This window comes from Atractosteus spatula, chromosome 12 (assembly GCF_055471065.1).
Source record: "Atractosteus spatula isolate fAtrSpa1 chromosome 12, fAtrSpa1.hap1, whole genome shotgun sequence".
NCBI classification, from domain to species: Eukaryota; Metazoa; Chordata; class Actinopteri; order Semionotiformes; family Lepisosteidae; genus Atractosteus; species Atractosteus spatula.
In genome coordinates, this window is record NC_142717.1 from 22473313 (window position 1) to 22488538 (window position 15226).

Here is a 15226-nt window from a genome sequence, read left to right on the forward strand (position 1 = left end):
AAAAGAAATAAGAAACTTGAAAAATGCAGTGCTTTTTTGGATCCGTAGCCCTGGAAATAAAGTCTCTATTTATTTGTGTTGCTTTTTTTTTTGCTTCTGCTGTATCATACAACATATAACAAACAATGGTGAAGCTCAGGTTATTTTTATAATTTGCTATAATTATAATTTGTGGGAATAAGACATTTTAAAAGCATGTGCATTTCTGAAGAGACTTGCTGAAAAGGGTTATTGTTTTACTCTTGCACAGACAAAATAGTGGTCTTTAGAACAAATAGCTAAAGCCAGAAAAATAATGCAAATCTTCATTCTTTATGAAGGATAACAATGGAGATGAACTTACTTGGACATTTCAATTCTTAAAAGATAGTTTAAGGTACTGTATGAAAAAGAAAATAGTATTAGTATAATAGTTTGATTTCAGTTTGAATATTATACTTGTGTGATTTATTCTTCCCGTTTTTTTCAAGTTAATGAGAAAAATGCATTTCTTAATGATTTCCAATACTGAATCATTGAATCTGTGTAAATATGTTATAAAATACATGCTAAACCAAGCTTCAACAATAGCCATCTTAATTTTTAAGTGAGTTTTATATATTTGTTGATTTGCATTTAACACAACTTCTTTTCACAGGCCAGCTTTGGAATATACCTGATACACCAGCCCTCAGATGCTTCTCAGCACACCCACATCCTGTCAGTGGGGTCTCCAGCAATCCCTGTTGTTTCCCGAGCAGCCAGCGGCCCCCAGGCAGAGAAACCATTTTGACTTGGTCTCTTGCAGTGTCCTCTCAAAGCTAACATAAAAATGTGAAGGATCAGCAACACATGACTCTGTTTATTGATTAGGACTGCCAGCTGACCTCAGAGTGAGACACATAAATGTGTAAACAAAGAAGAATTATATTGTTGGTTTATTTTCTTAATGTCAACCAAAGATTCCACAGATCACACAGTCAGAGCTTATCCTCATGAATTACATCCTGTAAAAGGTCTGTTCTAATTACAGTAGATGTATGAATGTGCAGAGGGAAACCACCAAGGTTTCAGCATTGGTAACTGTAAAATAAGATCAATGAAATTAAAAATAGTACAAATTGAAAATATTCAAGATACCATTGTTTTTACATTTACATTTTCTTAAGATGTTGTATAGTTAGCTCTAGGCACTATTAAAATAAATTGTTATTTTTAACCAGAAACCTGACTTTCATATTTAGAATTCAAATTGTAAACGAGCATTTTTTCCTAACATTGATTAGTTTTTATTTTATGCAAACTATATCTTTTTAATTAACCACTATCTTTGTAACAATTACTTCCAAACATTTACTCAGAAAAATAAAATATATACACATTTCAGAAGTGAAAGCTGTCAAGTTATTTTTTTATTTTTCGCTGCTGGAATGCTAGAAACTAACGATTCAGTACAGTATAGCACAGATCAGTCAAAAGGAATGGGATGACAGAGAGAAAAGAGTAACTCCTAGGTGAGTATTCTAGATAAATTAATTAACTTCTGAGTAGATACTGATGTGAGTTCTTAAAATGTTACTGGGTTGAAAAATAATTTCATGAATATATTGACAGTAGAAACAATAGCATGCAGATAATGGTCCCTGTAAATGGTAGGATAATTAAATACCAAGAGGTTTTTGTCTTACCACAATTTACCTGGTAAAATACATATTAATACATGTTTATTTAATAATTTAGCAGCCATATCACTCTGCAACTCACAACTGGCAACCCACTGAAGCTAAGCAGGTGTGAGCCTGGTCAGTACCTGGATAGGAGACCCCCTGGGAAAAACTAAGGCTGCTGCTGGAAGAGGTGTTAGTGGGGCCAGCAGGGGGTGCTCATCCTGCAGTCCATGTGGGTCCTAATGCCCCAGTATAGTGATGGGGACACTATACACTGTAAACAGGCCCTGTCCTTCGGATGAGTCGTAAAACTGAGGTCCTGGCTCTCTGTGGTCATTAAAATCCCAGGACGTTTCTCGAAAAGAGTAGGGGTATAACCCTGGCGTCCTGGCCAAATTCCCCATTTGCCTTTAACAATCATGGCCTTCTAATAATCTCTATCTATGAATTGGTTTCATTACTCTGCTCTCCTCCCCACTGATAGCTGATGTGTGGTGAGCGTTCTGGCACACTATGGCTGCCGTCACATCAGCCAGGTGGGGCTGCAAACTGGTGGTGGTGGAGGAGAGTCCCCATTACCTGTAAAGTGCTTTGAGTGGAATGTTCAGAAAAGCACTATATACATGTAAGTGTAAGCAATTATTATTATTAATAATTATTTATTACAGTATTAATACAATCCACTTGGCAGCAAAGTGGAGAGTAAATAAGGTTTTACATACAAGCAATGCAAGCAATACAAGCAATGCATTGTTAAAGCACTAGAAGAGTATAAAAGTATACTGAACCATTATTAGAAAAATGTACTGTATTTGTATGGCAATAACCATGATAGATTACAGATATAATGTAGTCAAATGTACAGTAGAGGTGACTCTGTTGCCTCTAGCTCTGTAGCGCTTTAGCTAAGGAAATGAGTCATGTTTGTCATTAGTGGCAGATGGAATGCGCTGCAGAGAACAAGTATTAGCTCATTTTGTCATATGGAGCTTTTAATTCTATCCTTATGATCTATCTCCTGAAAGGTGTCAGAATTGACCAAGAGAATTCTGACCATGTTCCATGTAATAAGAATTGTATACTTTTTACAATGTACATCTGATTCCCCCTAGGTATTACAGCACATTCCACCACCACACGGCCCCTGCAAAATCCAGTGAAAAATATCCTATAAATTCTGTAAAGCAGTCTTACAAAAATATAGTACAGTAGGTTGGGGTTTGTCTGATCCATGTATTCTTTAACATCAGCTTTACTGTTATTTTCTCTTAGCATGAGATATTTGCCACAAATACTGGAATGTCTGGAGTATGTATTCTAGGATCACTATAGCGTGTCGTGTGTCTATATTGTTCATTCATTTTACACATACAGTATCTGCAATATACACAGAAATTAATTTCAGCAGTTTCCACTAGGTGGTAGAATTGCCTTGTATTTCTCAAGTGCTGCTATTGAGAGCACTTGACTTGTACAGTATGTGTTCTGGTCTGTCACCAGTGTTCGTATGCTGAACAACCTGGTTATGCTCATTAATGCATGTGTCCTTCATGGTAAAGCATAAAATAATTCACATACTGTATAAGGCTATCAATGTCTATTAATACATTTTAGTGTGAATGTCAAAGTTCTAATCAGCAACTACTATATAAGAAAAAAGCAGCTAAGATAATATAGTGTTTTAGTGCTTTAGGCATTTTTGCCTTGGTAAAAGCCATACAGACTTGGACTTCCTGTATTCATTCTGTAGCATTTGGCACAGTACTTACTCAAAAAGCTGCAGGTGCACAAACATGTATAGAATAATGTTATATTGATTTGACAAATAGATAATGGGTATGTTATATTTCTGTTGATGTGATGAAGTATTGTGAATTTGTGTTCAACTAGTTTGAGCAAGACATTTAATTTTTCACTCTTAAATTATCCTCATGAAACCAACATATACTGGGTGAGATTAATTGATTTGACACACAGTCAGCTTGTTATTCACCAAGTGAATTAGGTTAATCCACATGATGATGTGTTTTAGTGGAGTGCTTTTTTAACATACTAGCAAATCAGTGTCAAATCAAGTGTCCACTGGATATTCAGTCTGAACTTCATTCAGTAGAGAATCCAAAATGTGTATCCAGCAATTACAAAAGAATGTTGTGTTTGATCATGCACTGCATACGTAGGAAACCCGTGGGGTTAACAAAAGAATGACTGGTATAACGGGCAGCAGAATATTTCATAACTAAGGCATCTGAATGTTTGATGTTTGTGTGACACTGTAATCAGATTGGGAAATAAGATCTAACTCCATTACATGATACTGTAAGCTTGGTATTCAGGTCCTCTGGGTCCTCCCTTCAACAGAGCATCTGGATATCTGTGAATCATTCACAGTTTTAGACCAGGGGAAATGCTAAATCAGTCCCATTAAGTTACAGTAGGTCATTAACAATGCAGGTGGAGGTAAAACCAGAAGATACATTGACTCTCCCAGTCTCTCCAGTTACTGTGGAAGGAGCAAAACACACTGTTGTTCAAACAGCATGCAATGGGGTAGTGTGCAATAAAAAGGAAAAGTTACTGTAAATGTTGTATTTCCTCACCATATTTTGAATTAATTCAATACATCCCTAACTGAAGTTTATCTTAGAGGAAAATCATAGATGCAATTGAGAAGAGAAAATGTGTGCCTAATTGTCTAAGGTGAATTTTAAAACCGAATCCACAACAAAGGTCAAACATCATACCACATTGCTGTGGCAAATATATTAGTTAATTCTATAAAATGCAGTGCCTTGCAAAAGTATTAACATTTGGTCATTTGGTTGCTATAAAGCTTGCAGTCTTGATGCTTACATGTAGCAATTAATATCTGTTATATATTCCTAACCTTCATAACAAAAAGAAAGAAGTAAAAAGGATAATATGAGCAAAAATGGAAAAGTCATAACTCTATAATTATTCAAACACTTTGCAATGTGCAAACTTAATGTAACGAACAGTTCTTTCCGGACCCTATGCGGACGACACAATCTAAAGAAGTGGGGGAACACTAGGGAAATGTCATGCAGGAAAACGGGGCTGAAGACAGGGGGGCGTGTCCAAGGTGCGCTGGTGCACGGGGGAGGTGTGGCCGAGGCGAACAATCCGAGAGAGTAGTCCTTAGGGAATATCCAAAACACACGAGTAAGTCCAAAACCAGAAGATCCATCAGAAGAAAGAATTAAAACCACGAAGGCCGGGTCGGAACCGGCGGACGGGGAACAGGAACGGGAACAGAGGTTAAAACCTTAACGGGACCAGGCGCTTCCAGGTCCCGGACTCGCACGATATGGAAATCAGATGCAGAGCCCGGATGAGCGTCAGCGCCTGGCTTTTAAGGTGGGCTGGGAATAGGGAACAGGTGCAGAGAATAAAGTCTTAGTGAAAGGGCTGGAGCACCCTTAAGGAGGGGGGACTATAATCGTGACACTTAAATTAATTTAGGTGCACAAAATTACCTGAATGAGTTTAACAATTAGTCGAGTGGCCTCTACCAGTGTGCAATAATAGTGGTTCATATTATTTCAGAATAAATACACATATTTCTACAAAGTCCCTCAGTCACATAGTGAATTTCAAGCAAAGAGCTTGAACCAAGAAGCTTTCAAAAAATTCAGGGATGAAGTTGTAAAGATGCACAGATAAGGAGCAGGGTATGAAAAGATTTCAATGATCCTTAATATCTCCTTGAGCATGTTAAAGACAATGGTTAAGATGAGGAAGATTAAACTTGTTAGAGATGCCAATATGAGGCCAATAGTGACTTTGAAAGAGCTACAGAGCTCAGTGGCTGAGATGGAAGGAAAAATGCATGAGTCAACATGGCAACATCTTGTTGACTCATGCACTTTTCCTTCCATCTCAGCCACTGAGCTCTGTAGCTCTTTCAAAGTCACCGCCCAGCCACTCTACAAAGTGGGCCTGTGCAGCACAGTGGAAAGCCCATCTCAAGTTCTGCTTGGGGTTTGCAACAAAGCACCAAAGTGATGCTTAAAAAGATTTTGTGGTCAGACAAAACAAAACTGGAACCGTATGGACTAAAGGTAAAATCCTACATGTGATATAAACCCAACATACTGTACTACATCACTCTGCAGTCTAGCATAGTGGTAGCAGCATTACATTATACTCTAGTTCTGCTTCTCATCAGCAGGGACTTGGAAGCTTATCAAGACAGATGGAACAAAGTACTGGCATATCTTAGAGAAGAACCTGCTCCAGACCAAAAATTGGGGCAAAAAAATTACCTTTCCGCCAGACAGTGACCCAAAGCACAAGGTCGTATTTACACTAGAGAGGTTTAAGAAAAAGAAAGTAAATGTCCTTGAGTGGCTTACTCACTGTCCTGACTTGAATCCTAATGAGAACCTGTGGAAAGGCTTGAAAACTGTTGTGCAATCCCCAAGCAACCTGAGAGTGTTTGTCCAAATCTGCAGAGAGGAGTGGGCAAAAAAATGCACCAAACCAGTGAGCAAATTTGGTAGAAATGTTCTCCAAAGCAATTGTGGTTGTAATTTCTATGAAAGGTGCTTGTACCAAATGTTGAGTTCATGGGTCTGAATGCTTATACAATCAACATATTCCATTTCTTTTTCTTAATATTTGATTACATTAACTGTTGCTTTTCTCACCTTTTGGGTTTTGCATAATGTATTATCGTAAAGGTAAAAGTTTATTCCATGCTGAAAAGAGAAGAAAAGAAACACGACATTTCGGCTGTATTTTTGGCGTAGAAAATAATATGTCTGCATCATTTTATAACTTCACAAAATGGGACACCAAAAGAAGGTTCTGAATACTGTGACAAGACACTATTTCCATGATTTTGCAGTATCTCAGAAATTATTCCTTTTGGAGCAGGTTCCTTTAGGAAAGATTCCTCCCATTAGTACAAGAGGAGATACATGTACTGTATGGACATATTCTGAAAAATCACACCCATTTCATCCATGGATAACTGAAGTGTTAATGAGAAAGCAAAGAGGGCACACAGTCAGTCACATCACAGGACTCAGTCACATAACTATTGTAAGGTGTACATGTGGCTTGTGAGTCCTGAGCACATGGAAATCACATTAGACTTTCTTTTCAGACAAAACCTTTTATACACAATAACAAAAACTTACTCTGTACCTTACCCTTACCCTGTGAGTCCCTTTATGTACCAAATAAATCTAAATTAAATATAGTTGTTGGACCTTCAATAATTAAGTAATTAATTATATCCATGTACTACATGTGAACCTACTGTACATGCAAAAATAGAGGTCTTAACAACCACTAGTGGTAGGTCAGCAGAAATTACTACCTTCATTGCTAATGGTCTGTCACAGTAACATATAATAGACACTTTGCCTTTTGTTATCAAACATGGTCACAAATGTTTTACATAACATGTGACATAAATAAAATAAATAAACCTCAAATTTAAAGAGTGATGTCAAACAAAAACTCTCAAAACGTGCTTTACAGAGGGCCAGAAAGATGTAGTAAATTGTACATCCCAAGATGTGAACAAAACATTTGATGAACCCAACAAACTTGGTATATTCTCCAATTTCAGGACCTTGCTCAAAGTTTATAAAATGAACAACCTAAACATTAAAATAAGACGTCTAATCAGAACGCAAGTCAAAGTTGATCTGAAAATGTGACTGATGAGAACAAATTTGCATGGTAAACCACAGAAATGTGTCTTCAGTTTAGAAGAAGGAAAGGGTGGAGGCCTTTGTTACAGTAACTGAGTTTCATATCTATTGCAGCACCAGGGTGAGTCAGTGACACTCAGCATAAAACAGCCCAGCAACAGGTGAGGAAATAGCACACTGTCCTCTGGGATTACATTAGTGCCACAACATAGATCATCCTTTTCCAAAGAAACCAAAGCAGATTTGGTATTCTCAACACACAAGTTTCACGTCTACTCTTGATACCCAGCTACAAGTAAATGACACATATGCCAAACAAGGAATAAACATAAACCTACAGCTGTTGGTTACCTGGGCTCATGTTCAGATAGAGAAGATATTATTGGTTGCACGTTCAAACATTGGAAAAATATCTAAGCCTCTGCATCACTACCAATACAATCATGCCACAGTGCACAAACAACTAGAGGGTGTTTCATTTTCAGTTCATTGACAATTGAATGTTTTCAGAGAATACAGAGGTAACAGGTACTGTTTAAAAACCAGCTGGTACATACTTAAATCCCACATTTCAAGAGGGAAATGATAAGTTCTTATTCATTTCAACCTATTTCCCAGCGCACCAGCATAGCTATTACTTCAGCATGTGCTGTTTTCCAGCCCTAAAGAAGCGGGCTAGACATTTTAGGAGCCAACAGAAAGGGTGTGTGCTTTTAATTAAGGTGTTCTTTTGCAATGAGCAAGGACCTGTTCCTCTGGTTTGTACCGGAGAACTAATATACAAAAAAGAAAGGAAAGGAAAGGAGATTGGATGAAGACAGCCTTTTACTTGCTGTGCTGTTTGTACATCCTTGTCTTTGATGATTCTCTGCTGCATGGATTGAATAGCGAATAAACTGAGGATTATAAGATAAAGCAGGAGGCCATGGTGGAGGACCAAGGTGTGCATCAACAAGCCCCCTCACTGGAAGAAGAAGGTGAGTTCATTCCTCATGTATTTTGTCTTCTAGTAGCCAGCAGTGGTGTTCAAACACTAAAGGGTTATTTTACTAAAACTTGTGGACAGATGTCCATGTGGACAGCAGGTAGTCCAGCATCTGTGCTTATAAATGTGAATACTCTCCGTTCATAGATTTAGTTACATTAACATAAGATCTCGAATATTTTTAAGCACCACAACATATTTTGGTTATAGTTAAATACATAAAATTAAGTAGCACTGATTGATGAAGGCTATGTAAGACCTATGTACCTATGTACAGTATGCATGAACTTTACAGGGTATAGACTGCTTGGTATTAATTTTTAGAATACATATTTGTTTAGAAAAAGCTTTGTGCTAATCATAGCATTATGATTTTTTTTTTCTGTGATATGAGTAAAATACAGGCAATAGATGTCTGTCCTGGCTTTAAGGGTACAAAGTGCACTTTCTATCTTTACAGGCTTCTATCATAAAAAGGAAGCCATTATAATTTATGGTCCTAAGAATACAGTAGGGGAGTTTTAGCTAATCTTACTCAAATTTAAGTAAAACTACTTATGTACAGTAAATGGATACAATTGATTATTCTTTACGACTCTTTACATAATAATGATCTAATATGCTCTACATGTATACATGCATAGTAAATGGAAATTTTTAAATGTAGCCCGGCATTTTGCAGTAATGGCTTTGATTGCAATGTAAAAGTGATTGTCAGAAAATGGCTCAATAACTCCTGTCATATGTTTTACCTGTCTATTGGTGAACACCCAGTTAAGTCAACTAGGATAATTACCATCATTTGTACAGGGGTGCTTTGAAGTGATCTTATATGGGCCTAACTGTGTTTTGATGATAGTGATAATAACCAATGCAGAAGCAGATAATTGGTCTCCTTGTTCATGTTTGCTGGTGAGTAGCTGAAAAGGGCAAGTGGTTCACAGCGGCTAATCACTCTAATGTAGCAGAATTACTGCTTTTTATACACCATTTAGGTAAACATGAATTTCATTTATAATGCCACCCTTTTTAAAGCTGGAACACAGTATGTGAGATGTGGGACATAATGTACACAATAGAACAGTCGGAACAAGTCTGCCCCAGTGAGCTTTATGGTGTGCAAGAGTTATATGAAAAAGTAAATAAGGGAAGCATAAACCAGGACTCTTTTTGTGGTAGGAATTAAAATTCCAAGGTGAACATAGGAGTTTAATGTTATTAACTGTACTAATTAAAAATAAATGCTTAAATAGTGCCTGTATCTAATTGGTAACAGTGCAGCTTTTGCTCCTTAAGTAATCAAAACTAAACATTTTCTAACACACCCACACACACTAGTATTTATGTGTGCAGACACTCAAACTTAATTTGGTATTGTATTTCTTATAGCTATTTTCATAATGACTGTTTCAGATCTGCTAAACTGAACTGTACTCCATAAATTCAAATAAACTTCAAAAACGTTCTTTTAAATTATAATTAAATATAATTATAATTGACAGTTTTCTATATTGATACCAATTTACAGGAACACTCAAAATGTAATTCAAGTTTATAGAAGACAACATGTATGTGCTTAATAATACACTTCCAAAACCACTTTGAAAAACGGCAGCATTTACATAACATTGCCGCCAGGGGAGCCCCTTCTACCTTCCACCCGTTCTGTCCTGCGACAAAACAAAATCTCACACGATAATTGGATGAGTTTTCAGAAAGAAATTTGACTTTCTTTTCTTTAAACACAACCATGCCGGGGACTTTTGGCGATTATTATTGGCAAAAACATTGAGAAAAAAATCAACAACACCACACGCAATCATCGGATTTTTCTCTGAGGGAAAGTAAATTATACATGTTTATTTACATCCTCATACAGCTAAATGCGTAGGTAGACAGAATTTAATCTAATGGCCAGGAAACAGCAGGAAAAGTATTGTTTTTTGTAAGCAGAAAGGTGACAATTAAGACAAAATATTACAGAAAAAATAAATAGTAATTATAATTGCGAATACAGTCAATCTGTATAGTGACATATTTGTACAAAAATACAATAATTGTTTTATTGTTTTAATAAATTAAAGTTATGCATAAACACAGACTCTATTTCCACAGACGCTATATGATCTCAATTATTGTTAGGTTGTATGTTCTACCATGACATAATGCTTGCCTAACCGCTGATTAATGTCCAAAATCGAAACTACAGTAAAACAGGGTGCAGTCGACACCTATGCGAGCACAAGCTTTTTTTTTATTCCAGCCTGGAATCGCTTCCAGGTTTCCGATAAAACCCGAAGATTGCCGATCAGCACTTGGTGCCATCGGGAATCCCGAAGAGAGGCGGAGATCGAGTATCGCAGCAGTCCAACAAGAAAGGGAGCGAGGGGGAAAAGAACAGTGCTTCTCTTCCTGGTCATCCGTCCTGCCGACACCTGTCTTTGTCTTTGAATTGTACGGATACACAAACTGGGACGAACGGTTGTGGCACATGTAAAGAGAAGAAAGGCAAAACTGCGAGAATCTGGATGGTTAAGGTAATAACACAGTGCCACACACGGGCTTTTTACTTGGGAAAACCTGCAAGGTAGTAGTGTAGTCATACGGCTCGTTTAGAGCTACTCCCAGTTAAATATGAGGTGTGTGAAGCCTTGTAAAGATGACTGTGATAGCAACGTAAATATTTACAGTAATGAATTTCAGTACAGTTCGACAGCGCTGCCAGGATTCGTAGTTTTGCTTGTATCGCTGACATTGGAATGCCTTTTTGTTGTTTCTTGTTTTTGTGGAATCTAAACTTTTATTGTTTGTAACCCAGTAATAAGCCATGCATGATTTTTTTTCCTCTTGCACAAATGCTGTTAAGACTTTGGTAGTTCCTGGAGAACTAATGTTGGAGCACAGTTCAACTTCACCCACACTCTCCTCCCCCAGTTGAACACAATACTCTTTTCTTTTTTGGTCGGTAATCAATCAGATCGGTGTTATTTTTAAGCCAGATTTCTAAGACGCAAGGTTTTCGTCTCGCTTTGAAAAGCAACACGCCACTGTGGGTAGCTTCGTGGTGCTTTATTGAGTAATACCTCACGTAGAGAGGCGGACTGGGAATAGAAACATTATTTTGTGACCTAGGTTTGTAAAAACGTCCAGTACTCAGGTGGATTGCCCATGTTGAACGTATTTTTTAACTTTACGTTAATGTATCTCCACCTGCATATTCTTAATAATTTAATGTTGGAACTGCAAATTTATGTGCAATATTAATTTTCACATAGTTCATGGACTGTGCTTATTCAGTATTTTTGGCACATTGTGTCGAATATTAAAAGCATTCTGTCCATGTTGTAACCTTAAATAGTGAACTAGACGTGCCCCTTTCAACTGTAATGGTACGTTGATGTATCCAATGTTGGTTTCTAACCATTTTTTGTATTAAGCTTGAAAAGCAGTGTCCTTGGGAATTCCTAGAACGCTAAATGACTTTGGAAACAAAGTTAAACAACTACCAAGCGTTTTGTCATTTTTGATTATGAATGCTTTTTATATAGCATATACAGAGCACTGTGTTTATTGAAGAGTTATTTATTATATGGTATAAATTTAAAAAATATATTTTCAATTGCAATATACATCTTGTGCATATTACAGTGTCTTACACTTGATATTTGTGGTAATGTATGTAGTGTAATTGTCCTGCAGTATAATTCCACGTTTCTGTTTAGCTTTCTTTCTTTTTAAAAACATATCGAGGGATGTCTGTTTATCTTCCTTCATGAGTTCTTGAATGAATATTTCTTTCTGTATGTTACATGTTTTGTAAATGGGGTGCAGTTTTTATTCCACTTATAAGCAATTTGAAATATACTAGAGAACAGCATAAATCAACAGTACACTTCAAACCTGTTACCTATACATGTGTTCACTGACTTTTTTGTAAGTGTTTCTGTCTGTATGAGGAGCCTTTAACTTTATTCTTCAGGGCTTTAGTGCATCAGAATTTAGGCCCACAGTAATTTCAGTGGCTAAGATAGCATTTGGAATGGAAAGTAGAAAACTTAGTGGTCTTTGAAAACTGAAGAAAGGAGCTGAGACTTCCTTTCTTAGATTATTTACCATACTGAGTTACTGTTCCACTTGAAAACACCCCTGAAAAGATATCTCTCAAAGCCAACTGTCAAGAAGTGCATACAGAAAGCAAATTATTGTTGAACAAGGCTGGAAAAAAAGAAGACTTTCAAAAATCATTCACTCTTGCACAGCTTAAGCACTCGTGGTTATTTTAGACAGGGTAGATATGGAACAGCCGAGTGCAGCCTCCAGCTGAGGCTTTTAACGCCCTTTTACTTTAAATAAGGTAGTTGTGTATGCAAAGACAACAAGGACTGTGGATGCACTTAATAATTAAACCACAGTGGCCTGTGCAGCTTGAAGGTTTTGATACATGCACGAATCAAGCCTACCCCTTTCCCATTTTCTGTGAAGATGTGCATCAGGGCTCACCGTGCACTATAATGTAAAATGCACAAAATAAATTGCTACAGTTTACTTTGTAAAACATGATGGTTTGTATTATTTTATGGTCACATATTTGGAGAACACTTGCACTCCCGTGTTTGCTCGTAATAACCTTTACAAAAGTGTCCCATTGTGTTATTTTGTTTTTTTGGGTGCCTGCTCATCTGATTAGTCTCTCCTGTCTGGAAATCCATATTTGAACAGCCTTGTACGACCCCAGCAGTGGGACAGAGTCATTACTGAAGCAAGTCCTTATTTGCACCCTGGCAACACCCAGTCAGGTTGGGAGTCGCTGAGAAGTGAACAGTCACCTTGTGGTTTCAGTGGCTGCCTGCTTAGTAAGTTTCTCTCTTTTATAGGGTAGAAAATAAGCCTTAAGATAACCTCTGGCATTTGGAAGCACAGCTGCTTGTATTTCTTTTCAGGTCCCGACACAAAGTAATGACAGTTTATTATCTCTTAAGTAACTAAAGTACAGTTTAATATAATGTCAAAGTGGAAATGCCCTGCACCTCCACTTCAGATGTTGGTATTTATATTCGGAAGAGCTGAATATACATGTATTTGCAGGTCTCCAGCGTTTGTTAGCAAATTGCCACTGTCCAGCCGGTTTGAAAGTGTGTTATTATCAAAGAATCTTTATTCAAGAGTCTTATTGCAAATTGGTAGCCTATGGAAATTATATATTTAGAGATTATTTTTAGTCGCCCTTCAGACAAAGCCTGTACTCACCAAGAGGGCTGTAATAATAGGGTGAAATCAGTGTGACATGCTGTAATTCCACATCCCCAGGCCTGTTTATTTTTGCTTGAAGACGACTGTACTGCATTTAGTGCAACAGATTGTGACCTTGACAAAGTCATAAGGCAGCTTGGAGCAATAAGGGTGAATAAAGTGTTACTAATTATTCTAAAAAAAGATTAGAAAATGTTTCCGGTGACACGTTTATTTCAACATCCAAGGCTCTTTGATTATTTAAGAATAAGACACTGGGCAGCTATGAAGTTTCTTCATGCATTCCTTTGTTTATATCTCTGAGACAGTGATGCCAGTGTTGGGTTTAACAAGCATGTACATGAAACTTTGGAGAACACACTATGAGAGTTTTCCCCCAAGGGGGTGCCATTGTAAAGGTCTACATTGAAATTGCCAGAGGTGACAGTATTTCCTGGTGGCTTTCTTCTGTGAACACAGAAGACTGTAAAGGCACCAGATTTATGTAGTCTGAATCTTCAAAGGAACTGGCAGAGTAAGCCCAGTGGACCTTATTTTAGTTGTCCGCCGTGAAGCGCGCACCAGAGGACATGTGAAAAGTATGTGGATGTGCACTTAAAACTGAGAACAGCAGGCACATTTTTACACACAGAGTAGTGGGAGGCTGGAACAGGCTACCAGCCATGTTGTTTGTAACCTGGCTTCTGTCAAGCTGGATGAGATCCTCAGTTCATTGGCAGCTAGAAACCAAATGAGCTGGGTGTGCCAAATGTTTGTGTATTTGCTGTAAATTCACCGTCAGTCAAAAGATGTTTATTATACTTCTGTAGTTGTAGAGCATAATACATACTGTAATGCATAAGACATTCAGCAGTATTACATAATCTTCAATAATATCCAATCATAGTAAATGTATTTAATAATTGACTATACTTGGTGTCAAAAGAAAGTGTATTTACATGCAAAGCAATTAAACACCAGGTGTAAAGTGTTCTCATTTGTACTTGACATTTATAGGACCTGAGCTGTACTGCAAGTGTTTAGATTTGTATGTTCACTCCTTAAGGGAGCTTTATTTCAAATGCTTTGTACCAAATTGTCAATAACACAAGTTTAATTCATTAGTGTACTTCCTGTTCATCAACACAAACCTGTGAATCATACCTGTGCTGGCTGCCATGCAGTCAACTTGGTTATAAACGCCTATTTTCATTATAAAATTGATATTTGTCATATGCTTCCATCTAAGCAAGCTAAAGATTGAAATGTTTTAGTCCACAAATTTTATGACTCTTTTTTTCCCTCTCATGAGTAGGTTATTTTCTTAAAAGTAAACACTTTTCTGCAAAAGTTTTTGTCTTGAGCTAACTGTCTGCAAAATTAATAATTGTTATTTATACTATTGTTTGAGTTGATTAGTCTGTTATGAAGAAAGAAGGGAATTTTAACTGCATTACAGTATGTCACATGTTTGCTCTGTAATCAGTGTTTTTAGTGGAGAGGTTATATCCACTTGCAGTTTCAAAATCAACAATGAGAAGTTATGTGCATATAAATACATTTGACCTCAAGTCTGAATAGACACCTGTGTTAAGCATTCATATCTGGGATTGTATGATAAAAGTAGTTTTCATTCCATTTCTCCTATGCTAGTTACACGTCTAGCTGAGAAATTCATC

At 37.1% G+C, this 15226-nt stretch overlaps 2 protein-coding genes across 2 annotated transcripts in view; both read left to right on the plus strand.

The window, feature by feature from the left end:
* The window catches only part of mocos (molybdenum cofactor sulfurase), a 221234-nt gene extending 220076 nt beyond the window's left edge, over nt 1-1158 (plus strand). Inside the window, exon 15 of the mRNA XM_088929593.1 lies at nt 638-1158. Coding sequence (XP_088785719.1) covers nt 638-772 — 135 coding nt within the window. The 3' untranslated portion in view covers nt 773-1158. The remainder of the gene's footprint in view (nt 1-637) is intronic.
* A 9522-nt stretch (nt 1159-10680) lies between these two features.
* Nucleotides 10681-15226, plus strand: part of ptpn3 (protein tyrosine phosphatase non-receptor type 3) — a 125586-nt gene continuing 121040 nt past the window's right edge. The window contains exon 1 of the mRNA XM_088929442.1: nt 10681-10855. The gene's annotated coding sequence lies outside the window, so the exon portion shown is untranslated. The remainder of the gene's footprint in view (nt 10856-15226) is intronic.